This window comes from Ceratotherium simum, chromosome 4 (assembly GCF_057802395.1).
Source record: "Ceratotherium simum simum isolate JZ-2026a chromosome 4, ASM5780239v1, whole genome shotgun sequence".
Taxonomy (NCBI): Eukaryota; Metazoa; Chordata; class Mammalia; order Perissodactyla; family Rhinocerotidae; genus Ceratotherium; species Ceratotherium simum.
The window spans coordinates 31,035,100-31,049,574 of record NC_141903.1 but is presented as its reverse complement, the minus strand read 5'-3'; the positions used below and the strand labels follow the sequence as shown (position 1 = coordinate 31,049,574).

Genomic DNA, 14,475 nt, shown 5'->3' with positions numbered 1-14,475 from the left:
CACTCTGGCTACATTAGGTGTTCCTTCTATGTGCTTCAAATGCTCCCTGTCATTCCCCTATCCCAGAACTTGTAACTCTATATTGTAATTATCTGTTTATAGATCTGTCTCCTTCACTGCAACCGTGAGTCCCATGAGCTACCAAAGGGGTGGTGCTCATCTGTGTAACCCTGCACAGCAAGCACCTAGTGATGTGGTCCTGCGTGTCCTGCATACAGGGCTCGAACAATATTTGCTGTCGAACGATCCTGTCAAAAAGCAGAGGAATACACTTAAAGGTCTCTGGATATCATTCCTTCCCCTGGCATTCTGGAAAAATAGAAGAGTCAATAGCTGTGACAAAACATCAACAGAGGTGGAAAATAGTTAAGTACAGAAGCAAAGAAAGTTGATGAGCAATAGTTCTATCGTTCTGGCTAAGAGAAGACAGGCAAAATTATCATGGCTTCGAAAAATATTTTAATTTTTTTATTAGACGTATTTATATTGCCTGAAATGCATTCCATTGTTGAACTATTTTAATAGCTGAATATTAAAGAATAACAAACAAATCTTGAAAAATTAAGTTATGAAAATCAAAATAATTATCATAGAAAAGCAATGGTCTCAATAGATAGCAGATTTTAGTGTTATGTTCAAGGGGCAAGGAGAATGGGTGTTAGAGCTATAAAAGTTCATTAACAAAAGTATTTTTCTAATTTTATAACCAAATTTAAGAGAAAAGAATTATCCTTAGTATGTGTATTCTTAGACAGTGGAATGATAATTGCTAAAAATCAGCCTTGGTTAGTTTTTCTTTTAGAGGTTTCCAATAAATACCTAAAAATATCCACAGTCTTTCACGAAGAGATTGTGGCTATATCTTAGACTTAAAATAGATTTATTTATTTGGTAATAATTCAGGGGCTAGAAGAAGTCATATCACATACGTATACTTAAGCACCAGATTTATCATAAATCACTTTGACTTGGCTTATAACCTCAGTACTATAGAGGCACAGAGAAATGTCTTATCTCATCTTGTCATAAAAAATAGCAGTGCTTGTCGCCTGCATGAATATTACCTAAGCTCATCACACAAGAGAGACTCAGGACTTGGAAAGAAAGGCCTCCTCAGCTTGCCTATCTCCAGCATGAAGCACCTACACGCTGTTTTGTTTTCAGTGGCCTGCTAGGGCATTCGGCATTGGGCATCCATTTCCTCTTCTGCTTGATTAAAAATTCAATTTGACCAAGAATGATTTGAAGTGCACTATAAGCAACAGGAATTCAGTTCATCAGAAACCTGCCTTTTTTATTCCTTTCTCACTGCATAATTTTGCAAAATAACTCCCAACCAGAAAATGACCTCAACCTGCTGCCCAAAGTGTACATCTATTTGTTCACAAGCGCAAGGAGAAAACTGAGCTAAGTCAAGTGAGATACACGCACACGTTTCTGGAAGGAAAATTTTAGAACCAGTTTCAGAGCAGACTCTAATTCAAAAATGCCCCTGCCACTTAGACCCACATGGAGATGTTACCAGCCTCATGAAATGTCATCGAGTAACTGAGTTTTGCCAGTGGTGGAAGTGCTCGCAGCCTCTGTGGCTTTCTTGATGGGAGAAGGAGGAGGAGGAGGAGGGGGCAGTTTATTAGAAACAACCTTAGGGAGGATGCAATAAAAGCGGACATACAAAGCCACGGGCTATTGATTGCAAATCTGGCAAGGCTGCAGGCCATTCTCATTGCAGGCAGGGCACCGCAGGGCCCGATAGGACTCCTTAAATCTGTTGGCCAGCATCGAGAACTTGCTGCCGTGGCATAGAGAGCAAGTGGCACTGCCCGACCCTTGGCAGTGAAAACAGTTGTCCTCAGGAAGCTCCCCTTCCTGCAAGAGAGGTCAGGGTTTAGTTACAGCAGCAGTTCAAGTCCATTGTTCACATGCAGGTCAAAAGAGCACTGGGCTGTCCCAAAGGCTGGGGCAGAATAAGAGGAAAATGCTTCCCACAAATGCCAGTGAGGGAACTGGTCAGAGACACGGAATAATCACAGCAATTTTATCAGAGAGGATTTCCCTGATGGACATGTCTAAGACAGCGTCCCCTGCCACCATGCCTGCGTTCTACGACTTGACGTTCTCTGTTGCCCTTGTCACCACCTGACGTGTTATTTTGGTATGCTCCATAAGGGCAAGGACTTAATTTTTCTCATTGCCAAGTACTAATAGTGAACACTTGCAGAGTGCCTCATAGATGCCAGGCACTGTTCTAAGAGCTCTCTCTTTATCAATCCGTCTAATCCTCACAGCATCCAGTGAGATAGTGTCAGTATTATCATCCCTACGTTACAGATGGAAAATGAGTACCGAGAAGTTCAGTTACTTGCCAACGGTCACACAGCCTGGAAGAGGAGGAAGCAGGTTTTGATCCTAGGCAGTCAAGCACCAGAGTTCGTGCTCCCAATGATTGTGTGTACAGCCCTTCATTGTAGTTGTCCAATACTAGGTGCTCAAGAAAGATCGTTTTGTGAGAGACTGAGTGGATGAATGAAACGATATTACAGTCTTTCGAAGCTTAGCTCTGAATTCTTGCAGTGCTTTATCTTTATTCTCTTTGAGAACTATGATAAGGTCCAGTGATGAAGACCTCTGCTCTGGAGCCTGGATGTGAGGCCTGCTTCTGATGTTGATTATGCACCTTGGACAGTTCCCTTAACCTCTCTAAATCTCCATTTCTTTACCTGTGAAATGGGAGTGATAATGCTTAGCTCTCTGATTAGCTGGAATATTAAATGAGAGAGTATATAAAAATACCATAATATATTATCTGGCATATGATAGGTTCTCCATAAAAGTTAGTTCACTTCTAAGTCTTGCTGATAGGTCTCCAGTCCTCTACTCCCACCCTCCAGAAAATGTCCCTTGTCTATTGTCATGCTCTTCCCCTAAGACATCTTAAGGAAATTGGCAATCTTGGCACTCCTATGCAAAGACCATGCATAGACCATGAACATTCTAAGAAATAAGGGGTATACTAGATCAATATCAGGTGGATCCAGCACCAAGTCCTGTCCATTTCACCTTCTAGACGTCTCTCAAATCCATCCAGTTTTCTCCACCCCAAAACCACAGCCCTAGTCTAGACACCCACCAACTCTGGCATGAATTCAGTGTGTACCCCTGAGTCTGGTCTTGTGGGGTGCTCTCCCGATGATGCCAGTCTCATTGAGTTGCTTGCCATTGTGACTGCCACATAGATCTCAAGAAACCTTTTAATGAACACTTGATCTCCAGATAAACTTCAGATTAAAACCCAATCTCCTTAGCTGATTTAAATTTTTAGTTTCCTATATCATGAGGCTCTTGTCCTTAGGTCTTTCTCCAGTGGTCTCCAGAGACCTTTCCCTGCTCCCAACTCAGCCAACTCCTACTTGTTCTCAGATGTCGGCTTAGCAGCACTTCCTCCTGGAAGCCTTGCCCACCCACATCTCTGGACCAGGAGTCCTGCCCTCTTGTACTGCCCCAAGCATGGCAGGTGTCATAGCTACTGAAAGCTCCTGCTGACTAGACAGGAAGCTTGCTGGGCTAGTCCTCTCACCACCACTTCCTGGACATCTCGTGCAGTGCCTGGCACAACATTTGCTATTCAACATTTGCAAAATGAATAAACAAACAAAACAATGAAAGCTGGAGAACCCTTCCTGTTCTTACATTCTAGGAACTAACAAGACAGCTGGAGTCCACTAGGTGGCTCCACCCAGCTCACATAGCTTTCTTTTATAACCTAAGAATAAAAATAATCTCTGAAAAGGGAGGCATAATTTCTGAAAATAGCTCCATTGAGCCGCAAAGTGCCGAAGAAGGTATTAAATTTTATTTATTCTAGATTTAGGGAATAGAAGTGATTATCCAACTGACAAAAACCTAAATGATGTCTGTGTACCCTTCTGTTGTTTTATTGATCGTTGCCATATTTTAATATAATAACAATGGAGAAATTTGTTTTCTTCTCTTGAAGTATTCAAAATAAATGTATTTGCCAAAATATTCTTAAAGCAAATTTCCATGGTCCATTTTTTTGCCAAATCCACATATTTTATGTTTTGACTTGATCCCAGTGAAATCTTAATGGTATAAGTCAATGTTGTCAAAGAAAGTAGAGTAAAATCCTACCGTAATGCTACACATGTGATCCACAAATTAATTTGCATAGAATGCCAGGGCAGATACTGAAAGATTAATGAAATGACCTGGTGAGCCTGCTGTAGGAACAAGAACAAATCATCAATCAAATTTTATCTAATGTCATGTGGTTCTAGGAGGCACTATTAGAGCTTTCACTGGAGTAATCATTCTCACCCTGGGTTACCACCCTTCATCCAACCACTCGTCCTCAACTTGCTCATTTAATCATTTAATGATTCATTAAATCAAGTATTTACTGAGCCTCTACTTTATGCAAGGCATGCAGGATATAAGCTTCTATCTTCCATTCTCAGTATTTTTAAAAATTCTTCTCATAAAATATTTAGTAAGGGGACTTGGAACATAGTTGTGCAGCATAGCTTAGGTTCCGGAACTGACAAACCTACCCAAACCACCCCTTACTAGCTCCATGGCCAAGGAAAGGGGCCTCAGCTTTCATTGCAGTCTCAAAGGCATGTGTAGCCCTGAAGATGGTAACCAGCACCAATCTGGAGGCTGCTTGGCAGAATGATTAAAATCATGAGATTGGTAGTCAGGTGGGCCTGGGTTTGACTACTAGCTCTTATGACCTCTGGCAAGTTACTTAACTTCTCTGAGCCTTAGTTTCCACAGCTCCAGAATGAGACTACTACTAATACCTACCTCATAGAGTCATTGTGAGAATGAAATGGACCATTGCGTGGAAAGCATTGAGCATGGTGACTGGTTATCATGCGCCTTCAATAAATGGCAGCTGTTCTTATTATTATTACTATTATTTCAAAGGCAAGATCACATAAAGCATAAAGAAGCCCAGATGATTTACGGTCTCAAATCCACAAAACACAGGGCCAGATTTTCCCCTTCCATGTCTCACGGTAGCTCAATTCAATTATTCCTCTCCTTTTCTTTTACAGTTAATACAGAGGGTCAGCATGCCCTGGCTTTTAGCCTTGCCCTGCTCTTTCATCAAGGTTCCCACTGCTTCCCTGTTCCAATAACACAACAAAGAGTCTCTTGGTCAGAAGAGGCTCCTTGATGTTCTTTGACTCTCTCTTTTAGAATAAAACTTGTCTGGGCATTTACTGCATGAGAGATCGGGCAAACAAATAGCAATTTAAAACAGAGTTTAAAGGACAGGCAAGTGAAGCATAACCTTTCATGGCAACTTTCTGCTGTATACCTCGGTCCTAGTTTATGGCATTACAGCTAAAAAACATGGATCCCTCCAAATTGAATTTACAGGGAATCGTCATATTGGGCCTGTTATTGCTTTTTCATTCAGGCCTGCAGCGTGACCTGCATTTTCCCACTTCTGGCCCTCTTCTGAAAATACATGCTCCTACAAGTTACAATGTGGTAAGTAGAATTAATGAGTTTTAAAGTGGGAAGGTAATTCACAATGGATCACAATGTTTAATTGTCTGCCTGCTGCTGTGCTAGGTTCCGAATAGGGCTGTGGAGAAGGCAAGAGAAGACAGAGGCAGAATACTTCATACCAGCTGGCATTTTGGTCCCAAATTCTGGTATTCTTTCATAAACAATATTTACTGAGCACCTGTTATATGCCAAGCTCCATTTTTTTTTTGGTATTAGACCTACTGTGTTACACCCAACATAAACATGGCCCCTGCACTCATGGAGACCAAATCCTAGTAGGTGAAAGCAAACATTAACCAAATCACTGCACAAATAGATGTAAGATTACAACTGTGAGGAGGGATGTGAGGTGCACTGAGGGGTCCACCCTTGGGGATTTTGTCTTCATGGAAGCCAGGGGAGGCCCCTCTGAGGACGTGATGCCTCCACTGAGATCTCAGGGGCTGAGGGCAAGGCGGTAGTGAATCTGGAGAACTTTCTAGGCACAAAGAAGTTGCCTCTGGTAGGAAAGAGCAAAGAGCAGATGAGCGATAGCTAGATGGGCAGTGTTTCTGGGGCAGAGAGAGTGAGGAGAGACGTGTAAGATATGAGGAAGAGGACAGGAGTGGCCAGGCTACACAGTGCTTTCTAGAACAAGTGAGGAGTTTTGGTTTTATCCTAAGTAATGAGAGGCCATTGAAAGTTTTGGGTGGGGGGAAAGGGTGACGAAGGGGTGACATGATTTGCATTTCAGAAATATCGAGTTAGCCATCAGGTTGGAAAGAGACATGAATGGTTGTGAGCAGAGCTTTATTAAGAGTGTTTTGCTGGAGTCTGGTCATGACCTTCTTGTTCCTGTCCCCTAAACCTTCCCAGGATGCGGACATCACTCAAGTGCGAGGAAGCCCCTGGCCTATTTTGTGACACCAACTCATGGGAGGTGAAAGTGAGTCCCACAGAAAGCTTCAAGTCCCAAGAGATGGACTTTAAAGAGAGAGAATATTCATTTCTGCTGCTTTCCAAGGTTTTACTCTCTTGACTTAAATTCATCAAAATGACTTTTCCCACCCCTAACCCCGCACTGTGAACTAATGAATATCATCCCACTTCCCCCCATCTGAGCATGTCTGAGCAATGGTTTCCAAGGTGGTGAGTGCACACCTCTGAGAAGTGTGGGGAGAAAAAAACATTTGAACTATTTATATTTACTTTTTATCTAGAGAAGGAAAGAAATTAGGCTTTAATAATATTTTCAAAAAAATTGTTATACTAATTTTTAATAAACTAGTTGACACTGGCACTTTCACTAGGTCAGCCAGTCACTAGACAAATATGGTCCCTCCAAGGGACCCTGGAGCAAGCGTGGTATAAAGTGACCTCACTTTACTTAAAGTGACGATGGTGTCCTGGCTCATTTGTTCACTTTCAGCATATTGCAACATATTGCAGTTCACTTGTGCCTGGTCTAGTGGATTTACAGATTATATTGCTTAGTTCTAACTAAACTATTCTCCTCAAAATCTAAAGACACGTGGCTTTATAAGATTTCTTCAAGGAAACTGTAGATTGAGGATAACAGCTATAATTGAAGCATGAGAGAATCCATAAGAAAAGGACAGAGCTGATTTTTTCCATCTCTAGAACACGTTGTTCTAAGCTACGTTGCAAAGTGAAAACAATAAATACCTAATCAGATCTCAAAAAAGTCATCCAAAAAATAAAATTATGAGTATTTGAAGTATGGAGTTATAATTATCATTGCTAACAATGTACCATTAAAATATGAAAACTTTAAATTAAAACGTAAAATTAAATAAACTTAAAATTCCTTAACATCTTTAGCATTTAGACATCCTAAGTATTCACATTCAAAAGTTTTTACTTAAGTGGTGCACCATCAAAACAATTTGGAGACCATTGCTGTAGGGCCAGCCCCGAGTAGGACAGTGAACTCTTCTAACACACCTGTGGGTACTGGTTATGAGGAAATGTGCTTTCCGTCTCTGGCAGAGGCCCATGATTCTGGCTGCTGTTTCCATAGATTTCATCTTTGCTCATCAGAGACTCTTCCTCAGCCTCCTCTTTCTGAAGAATTTTCTTCAGGAAGTCTCTCTTGTCCATTGGTGTTCGAATGATTTTCAGGTTATTTGTGTAGATGATTATCTTTCCAAAATCTATAATAGGTGGGGACTAGAGAAATGAAGAATGAGCATGGTGATTCACCACCAACCACCAAATACAGGGTTGCAGAACCTGTTCAACATCCTAGGAAACAGGAGAGGAGGAACTTCTACTGTCCAGCACTTGTGATCCCATCAGACCCCAAAGCTACAGTTCATTCTCTGGTTTGTTTGCTTTCTCTAAAAATCTTGAAAACCAGCTTCCTTCTTCCTGTTGACGGTAACCAACCAAAGGTGAACTAATCATGTAACTGGAATGTAAGGCTCTACAGGGCAGGCTCCACACCTTCTGTTCTGACCACATACCACAGTAGCTGATGCAGGGCTGGGCACAGGGAGTGCTTAATAAATACAAAAGAATGCTTTTAAAAAGATAAATATCTCTCCAAAATTTTTATGCATAAATAATAATAATAGTAGGTACAATTTATTGAGTTATTATTATTATCATATAGTGGAAAGCATTTATTGTGTGTCAGGCATTGTGCTAAACATTTCACAAACATTACCTCACTTCCCCCCCAAACATCCCTATGAGGTAGATGCTACGATTTCTACATTTTACAGGTGAGGAGACTGAGTCTCAGTGGGGTTAAGAGCTTTCCAAAGTTACAGAGTTACTCAGGGTTTGTGGCTGGGATTTGAACCCAAGTCTGTCTCACAGTAAAGTCCATAATCTTAACACCTACACTGCACTATTCGCAAGCATTTCCCCCCCCAAAACATGAGACCATTTTATATATATATACATATATATATATATACTGTTGTAACTTGTTTTTTCATCATTCATATAATATGAAAATCTTTTTATGTCATAAATATACTTCTATACTGTCATTATTAATAGTTTATATTCTCTTGTATGGATTTATCATGTGCTGCTTACTCATTTGTTGAGGAATAATTTAGGCAATACTACAATGCAGCAGAGAAGCATGGGGAGTAAATATTTAGGGATTACTTAATCAAGAACACATATTTCTTCCCAAAGCCAGGAAAGCTTGGAGAGAAACAACATTGGATCCCAATTCCACTGCTCACCAGTGTGAGATGTAGGAGAGCCATTTGACCTCTCAGAACCTCAGTTTGCTCCTCTGCAAATGAGCTGACATCTAACTGATAGGCACCACCACAGACAAACTAGTTATTAAAATATAGAAATACTTCCATACTAGATGGTGAACAGGTGCTGTCCTGAGACTCTTGAGTGCCCTCCTGGTACCCCAGCCTCTCCCCAGGGAGCCTCTAACATCCCTAAACTCAGTAACGTAGAAGTTAATGCTTAAGACCCCAGGTCTCAGGACCCTGCTGGCTTCTGTGCTAATTGAGCAATGCCTCTGTGCTTAAATATTTTGACTCTCATCCTTGAGGCTAATTATATCAACTTCTAGGGATGGGCATGCAATTAAGAATGTATAAAACAGGTTTTGCAAAAGCTGAAGATAGCATGTAAATGGTGGGCGTTATTACTGCTGTTAGTACTAAAAATCATTCTTTTTTTTTTTTTTTTTTGGTGAGGAATATTGGCCCTGAGCTAACATCTGTGCCAATCTTCCTCTAGTTTGTGTGTGGGATGCTGCCACAGCATGGCTTGATGTGCAGTGGTTGGTCCATGCCCCGCATCCGAACCCACAAACCCCAGGCCCCAGAAGCGGAGTGCGAGCCCAACCACTACGCCACCAGGCCAGCCTCCTAAAAACCATTTTTTAGTAGTGCATGCACTCATGCATGATCATGCTACACAACTAAATGTCCCAGAATGCAATACTTTGCCCTGCTTTTATAGAACTGTATAAACAAAATCTATTTAGAAGCCACAAGTAAGCAGTCTCCTATTTAAAGCCCTCATGCATTCAGTCACAACCTGGCTTGAGCAGGACTTCAATATTCAGGTCCCCTTCCTTGACACACCCATGGGGTTTTCAATAATTATTTATGAAGCCACAAGCTTCCTACCTGGCCCTGTTTTCTCTCCCTCTCTTCAAGGGCTCATGTGGCAGCTTCCATTTCCTATTGTTTGAGGCACGCTGGGTTCCTGTTTCACACTCTGGACTATCAGTTTCTGAACATCAGAAGATAAAGATGGTGGCACTTTTGGAAGGTTCCAATTCCACTCCCAGTAATAGCCAAAGCCGTTCAGTTACTAGGGAGTTTTTTCCACATGTAGAGCTGGTTTTTTCAAGGCAAAACTTTCAGTATACTAAACAAAATCTGTAGTCATCTGGCCCAACCCCCTGCCTCTAAGCTGCTCAATATCTGAGATACCCAGGATGGTAAATTTATTTTTAAGATACTCCAAAGATGCAGGGTCCCAAATCACCTTTAAGGTGTGTTTACGTTTCAGTCATCCTGACAGCCAAGTTCTTCCTTGTGTCTAAGGAAACGCTCTGGGTGTAACTAAAGCTCACATTATCCGGTTACATCCAATTGCCCGTGAGAAACACCCACTCTTACATTATGGAGGAACAGGATGGAGCCAGGAATTTTTGTTTCCTTCCATAGAGCCCAAATGGCAACCCATGTGATTGAGCTTTCAAAAACACTCTGATGTCAATAGCAACGTGCCTGCAGATTGCTACTCAGGCCCCCTGAAACCTTTCCACTCACTGCTCTGTGCTTAAATGCAGAAATGCCTGTTAGGTATTAGAAACTCAGTGGGCTTTGGAGGCAGGCAGATCTGAGTTCAAATTTTGTTCAAATATTGTTTGACAGCTGTGTGAGATTTGCAAGTTATTTTACCCCTATGAACTTCTGTTTTTCCAACCTGTAAAGCTCTTTCTCATAGGATTATTGTGAAGATGAAATTACATAATATGTGTAAAGTATGTTCAGTAAATGTTACTGCCCTTCCTTTTCCTTCCATTTATTTTATGAACCTTAAAATTCCTTAAAATATTTGATTGTTTATAACCACCTTCTCTATCCATCATATAAAATTTAAGAAGGCTCAATATTTCTTTGATGAGAACCTGGTCGTTATCACAGTAAATGAGATAACATTTACTGAGCATGTACAATGCCAGGTACAACGCTAAATGCTTCTTATGTATTACCCTTTTTTAATCACTACAACAATCTTCATAAGTAGGTACTTTTAATACCCTCATATCACAGATGATGACATTGAAGCTCAGCAAGGTAAAGTGGCTTGCCCAAGCTCACACAGTAAGTGGGTAGAATGGACATCAAGCCCAGGTTTAACTCACATCAGAGCCCTTGCCTTTTTTTTAATTATTACTTTTATGTGGTAAAATATACATAATATAAAATTTACCACTTAAACCATTACTAAGTGTACAGTTTATTGGCATTAACACATTCACATGGTTATATAACCATTACCACCATCCACCTCCGGAACTTTTTCTTATTCCCAAACTGAAACTCTCTACCCATTAAACTCCCCATTCTCCCCTCCCCTAGCTCCTGGCAACCACCATCCTACTTTCTATTTCTATAAATGTGACTACTCTAGGTACCTCAAATAAGTGAAATCATATAATTGTCTTTTTGCGACTCACTTATTTCACTTAGTATAATGTCTTCAAGTTTCCATGTTGTAGCACGTCAGAATTTCCTTCCTTTTTGTTATTCCATTGTATGTATATGCCACATTTTCCTTGTCCATTTATCTATTGATGGACATTTGGGTTGTTTCCACCTGGGGGCAATTGTGAATAAAGCTGCTAGGAGCATTGGCGTACAAATATCTATTCAAGTTCAGAGCCCTCACTTTTAATTGTTGCACTTAACTGCTTCATAGCCAATATTTACTGGGCATTATTTTACAATTGGACTCACTATTGAAAAATCATGACTTCCCAGCTCTCATTTCCTTATTTTTTGTAAATATCACACTGGCAACCTGTTCCAGTGGGTAGAGCTGCATGAATCCATCCTGACCTGGCTAAAACTGGGATGTGGCTTTTGATCAGGCAACAAAGGAAACAAGGATAACTGGATCACGCAGGAATCTATCCCTGAACACGGTCTCTAGAGCACTGTGTTTAAACCAACTGTGCGGTGCTGCCATGAGGACTCAGTTACCTGGTTTTACAAATCCATGCCCAATCATCCATTTACATAAATGCCAAGTTTGACACCTGACTTAGGAAGGTCAAGCAGTCTAATATTATCTACTGTGGCCTTGTACAAGATCTGTATAAACTATAACTTTGTAAATTCTCAACCTACAAATAAGATTTAGTTTAAAAGATATACTGTGAGGACAAGACATAGCCAAATGTCTAGGACATAATAAGCACTCAGTAAATGGTAACTATTATTATTATCATCATCATTATTATTATTGGCCTTATTGTTAAAGATTTTATTTATTCAGTTTTTTCCCCCCAAAGCCCCAGTAGATAGTTGTATGTCATAGGTTCACATCCTTCTAGTTGCTGTACATGGGACTCGGCCTCGCGTTGGACGGAGAAGTGGTGCCTCGGGGCGCTCCCGGGATCCGAACCCGGGTCGCCAGCGTCAGAGCGCGCGCACTTAACCACTAAGCCACAGAGCCGGCCTGGCCTTATTGTTAAAAGGAAACATTCCATAGGGCCAAAAGCACGAAATTTCAGAAGACCTAGGTTCTTATTCTGACTCTGTACCTAATGACCCTATAATATTGGGTAGGTCCCTTAACAACTTGGCACTCAATTTCCTCATCTGCAAGATGGGAATGACTGTATTTTGCCTTTCTCCTCAAGATTATGGTGAAGACTCAATGAGGTAGTATGTGATAGTACATCATGATGCATAAGTCACTCCATTAACATGAGAGGTTGTTCATCCCAACCCCCTTAATATCAAAAAGAAACTTGGTATTATCTTTGATAAATGTGGACTTGCCCATAATTATACTTTTACCAGTGCCAGCAAGGTCACTACCTTTGTCTGCTGTAGATGTATTATCTGTTCTGTTAGGAAACTAACAATAAAAATGATTAGAGAGTAATTATCTGAATTTCGCACTTTAAAGATGAGAACACATCCTGGTGTGCTATTCATTAATAACCTGGTACATTATATAATTATATTTAATCTTAAAAAAAAAAAAGGCAGGGCCGGCCCCGTGGCTTAGCGGTTAAGTGCGCGCGCTCCGCTGCTGGTGGCCCGGGTTCGGATCCCGGGCGCACACTGACGCACCGCTTCTCCGGCCATGTTGAGGCCGCGTCCCACATACAGCAACTAGAAGGATGTGCAGCTATGACATACAACTATATACTGGGGCTTTGGGGGAAAAATAAATAAATAAATAAAATTATTAAAATAAAAAAATAATAATTAAAAAAAAAAAAAAAAAAAAAAAGGCATTCACGGTCCCATCGGCAGAAAGCATATACACATATCCTATTAGTTTTTGGAAATCAGTGAATATTTCCCAGGCTCTTCTAGATTAAAAGAAAATCATGCCTGGGCTTTTGATTATCCATGGTACTGGGGAAGATAATTGAAATTCACAGATAAAAATACATGTTTCAATTGAACTATTAGCTCAAACGTCTTCCCCATGTAACATTTCCTCTGGTTGATTCGCTTTTCACCATCTCTTCCCAGGACTCCAACTACCCAGCATTCATGCTAATGAGCAATGGAAAGGCAAAATAAATATATAAATAAACAAACATTTTTTAAAAGCAGGCGGCAGGAGGGAGAGAGGAAATAAAACAAGACATGGATAAACCACAAGCTGAATAATTGGCTGGAGCAAAATGAGCACCTTCAAACACTTAGCTTTTTCAGGAAACAAAACAACTCATTGCCGTGTAATTTTCTAGAATGGCAGTCTGGCAATCTGAAAACCACTGCATCTGTATTTAATTTACTCATCGAGATAACCCAGCCAAAGACCCAATTACAACTTATCACCCTGGATGGAATGCGTATACTATCTATGCTTATTGCATTTTCCAATGAGAAGTCAACAAGCATGTTATTTTTGTCCTAGAAATATTATTCTAATAGCAGCTTCCCATTTGGTGCACCTATAGCTCTGGCTGTTACCAAAGCATGAGCAAATACAAGTTTGAAATATTTAGGTGTTACCCTAAACACATTTTAGTTCTTAAAGCTTATACACCATGCACAATACCAACCTTACGGTCATTCGCCTTGTAATCATTGAAGAAAGGCTGGCTGCCCGCCAAAGTGTAGGCATCGCCTTCTCTAAACACACTGATCCTTTGAGCAGTCAGCTTAGGGGAGTTTGGTCGGGGTTTGGGGGCTTCCCCTGACCCATAAACACCATCCATTGGTTCAAGGGACTCTTGGAGAAAACTGTGAGGGTATTCTTCCTTTGGCAACTCTAATTCCTGCCCATCTTCAAAGACTTGCTTCAATACTCGGCCACTGTAGGAGGAAGAGATTTTAAATCGTACTTTCCGGGGTTTGCTGTCACCCTTCTGGTTCAGCCTCTTCTCAGGGTCCTCCATCAGCAGAAATTTCACCCTGTGGTTTCCAAGCTTCGATGTAGCCAGTGAAACTTGGGGCTCTGAGAAAAAGGCATTTTATTTTCTGTCCTCTTGCATATAATTAATTCAAGTTGGTGCTGGGGTATGCTCAGTTTACAGCAACTGACACCCACACATTAAATATTGATAGACCTTCATGCAGAGGCAGGCAAGTGTGGGTTAATGGAGTGGATGGAGTGTAAGACAAGAGTGTGTCCCCTCTGAATCCCAAACTCACCCATAGCTTCACCCCAACCCTGGCTTTTCTTAACCTGAGCATGAGTATGTTTATTTAGACTGAACAAGTACCAATTCAA

At 40.9% G+C, this 14,475-nt stretch overlaps 1 protein-coding gene across 1 annotated transcript; it reads right to left on the bottom strand.

Annotated features, from left to right (window-relative positions):
* Window positions 1–1,686: 1,686 nt before the first annotated feature.
* On the bottom strand, window positions 1,687–14,140 carry GRXCR2 (glutaredoxin and cysteine rich domain containing 2). Its single transcript, XM_004420036.3, has 3 exons — window positions 13,805–14,140; window positions 7,489–7,713; window positions 1,687–1,869 (listed from the first exon to the last, which is right to left on the bottom strand). The coding sequence occupies exons 1-3, from the start codon at window positions 14,138–14,140 to the stop codon at window positions 1,687–1,689; spliced, it is 744 nt and encodes a 247-aa protein (XP_004420093.1).
* Between the last annotated feature and the right edge of the window lie 335 nt (window positions 14,141–14,475).

Excerpts from the sequence above, each read along its gene's own strand:
- GRXCR2 (XM_004420036.3), bottom strand. The coding sequence starts at position 14,140 with ATGGAGGACCCTGAGAAGAGGCTGAACCAGAAGGGTGACAGCAAACCC. Across the intron at positions 7,714-13,804 it reads ACAAGGCGAATGACCGTAAG|TCCCCACCTATTATAGATTT; the intron begins GTTGGTATTGTG and ends TCATTTCTCTAG. Across the intron at positions 1,870-7,488 it reads CTCATAACCAGTACCCACAG|GAAGGGGAGCTTCCTGAGGA; the intron begins GTGTGTTAGAAG and ends CCTCTCTTGCAG.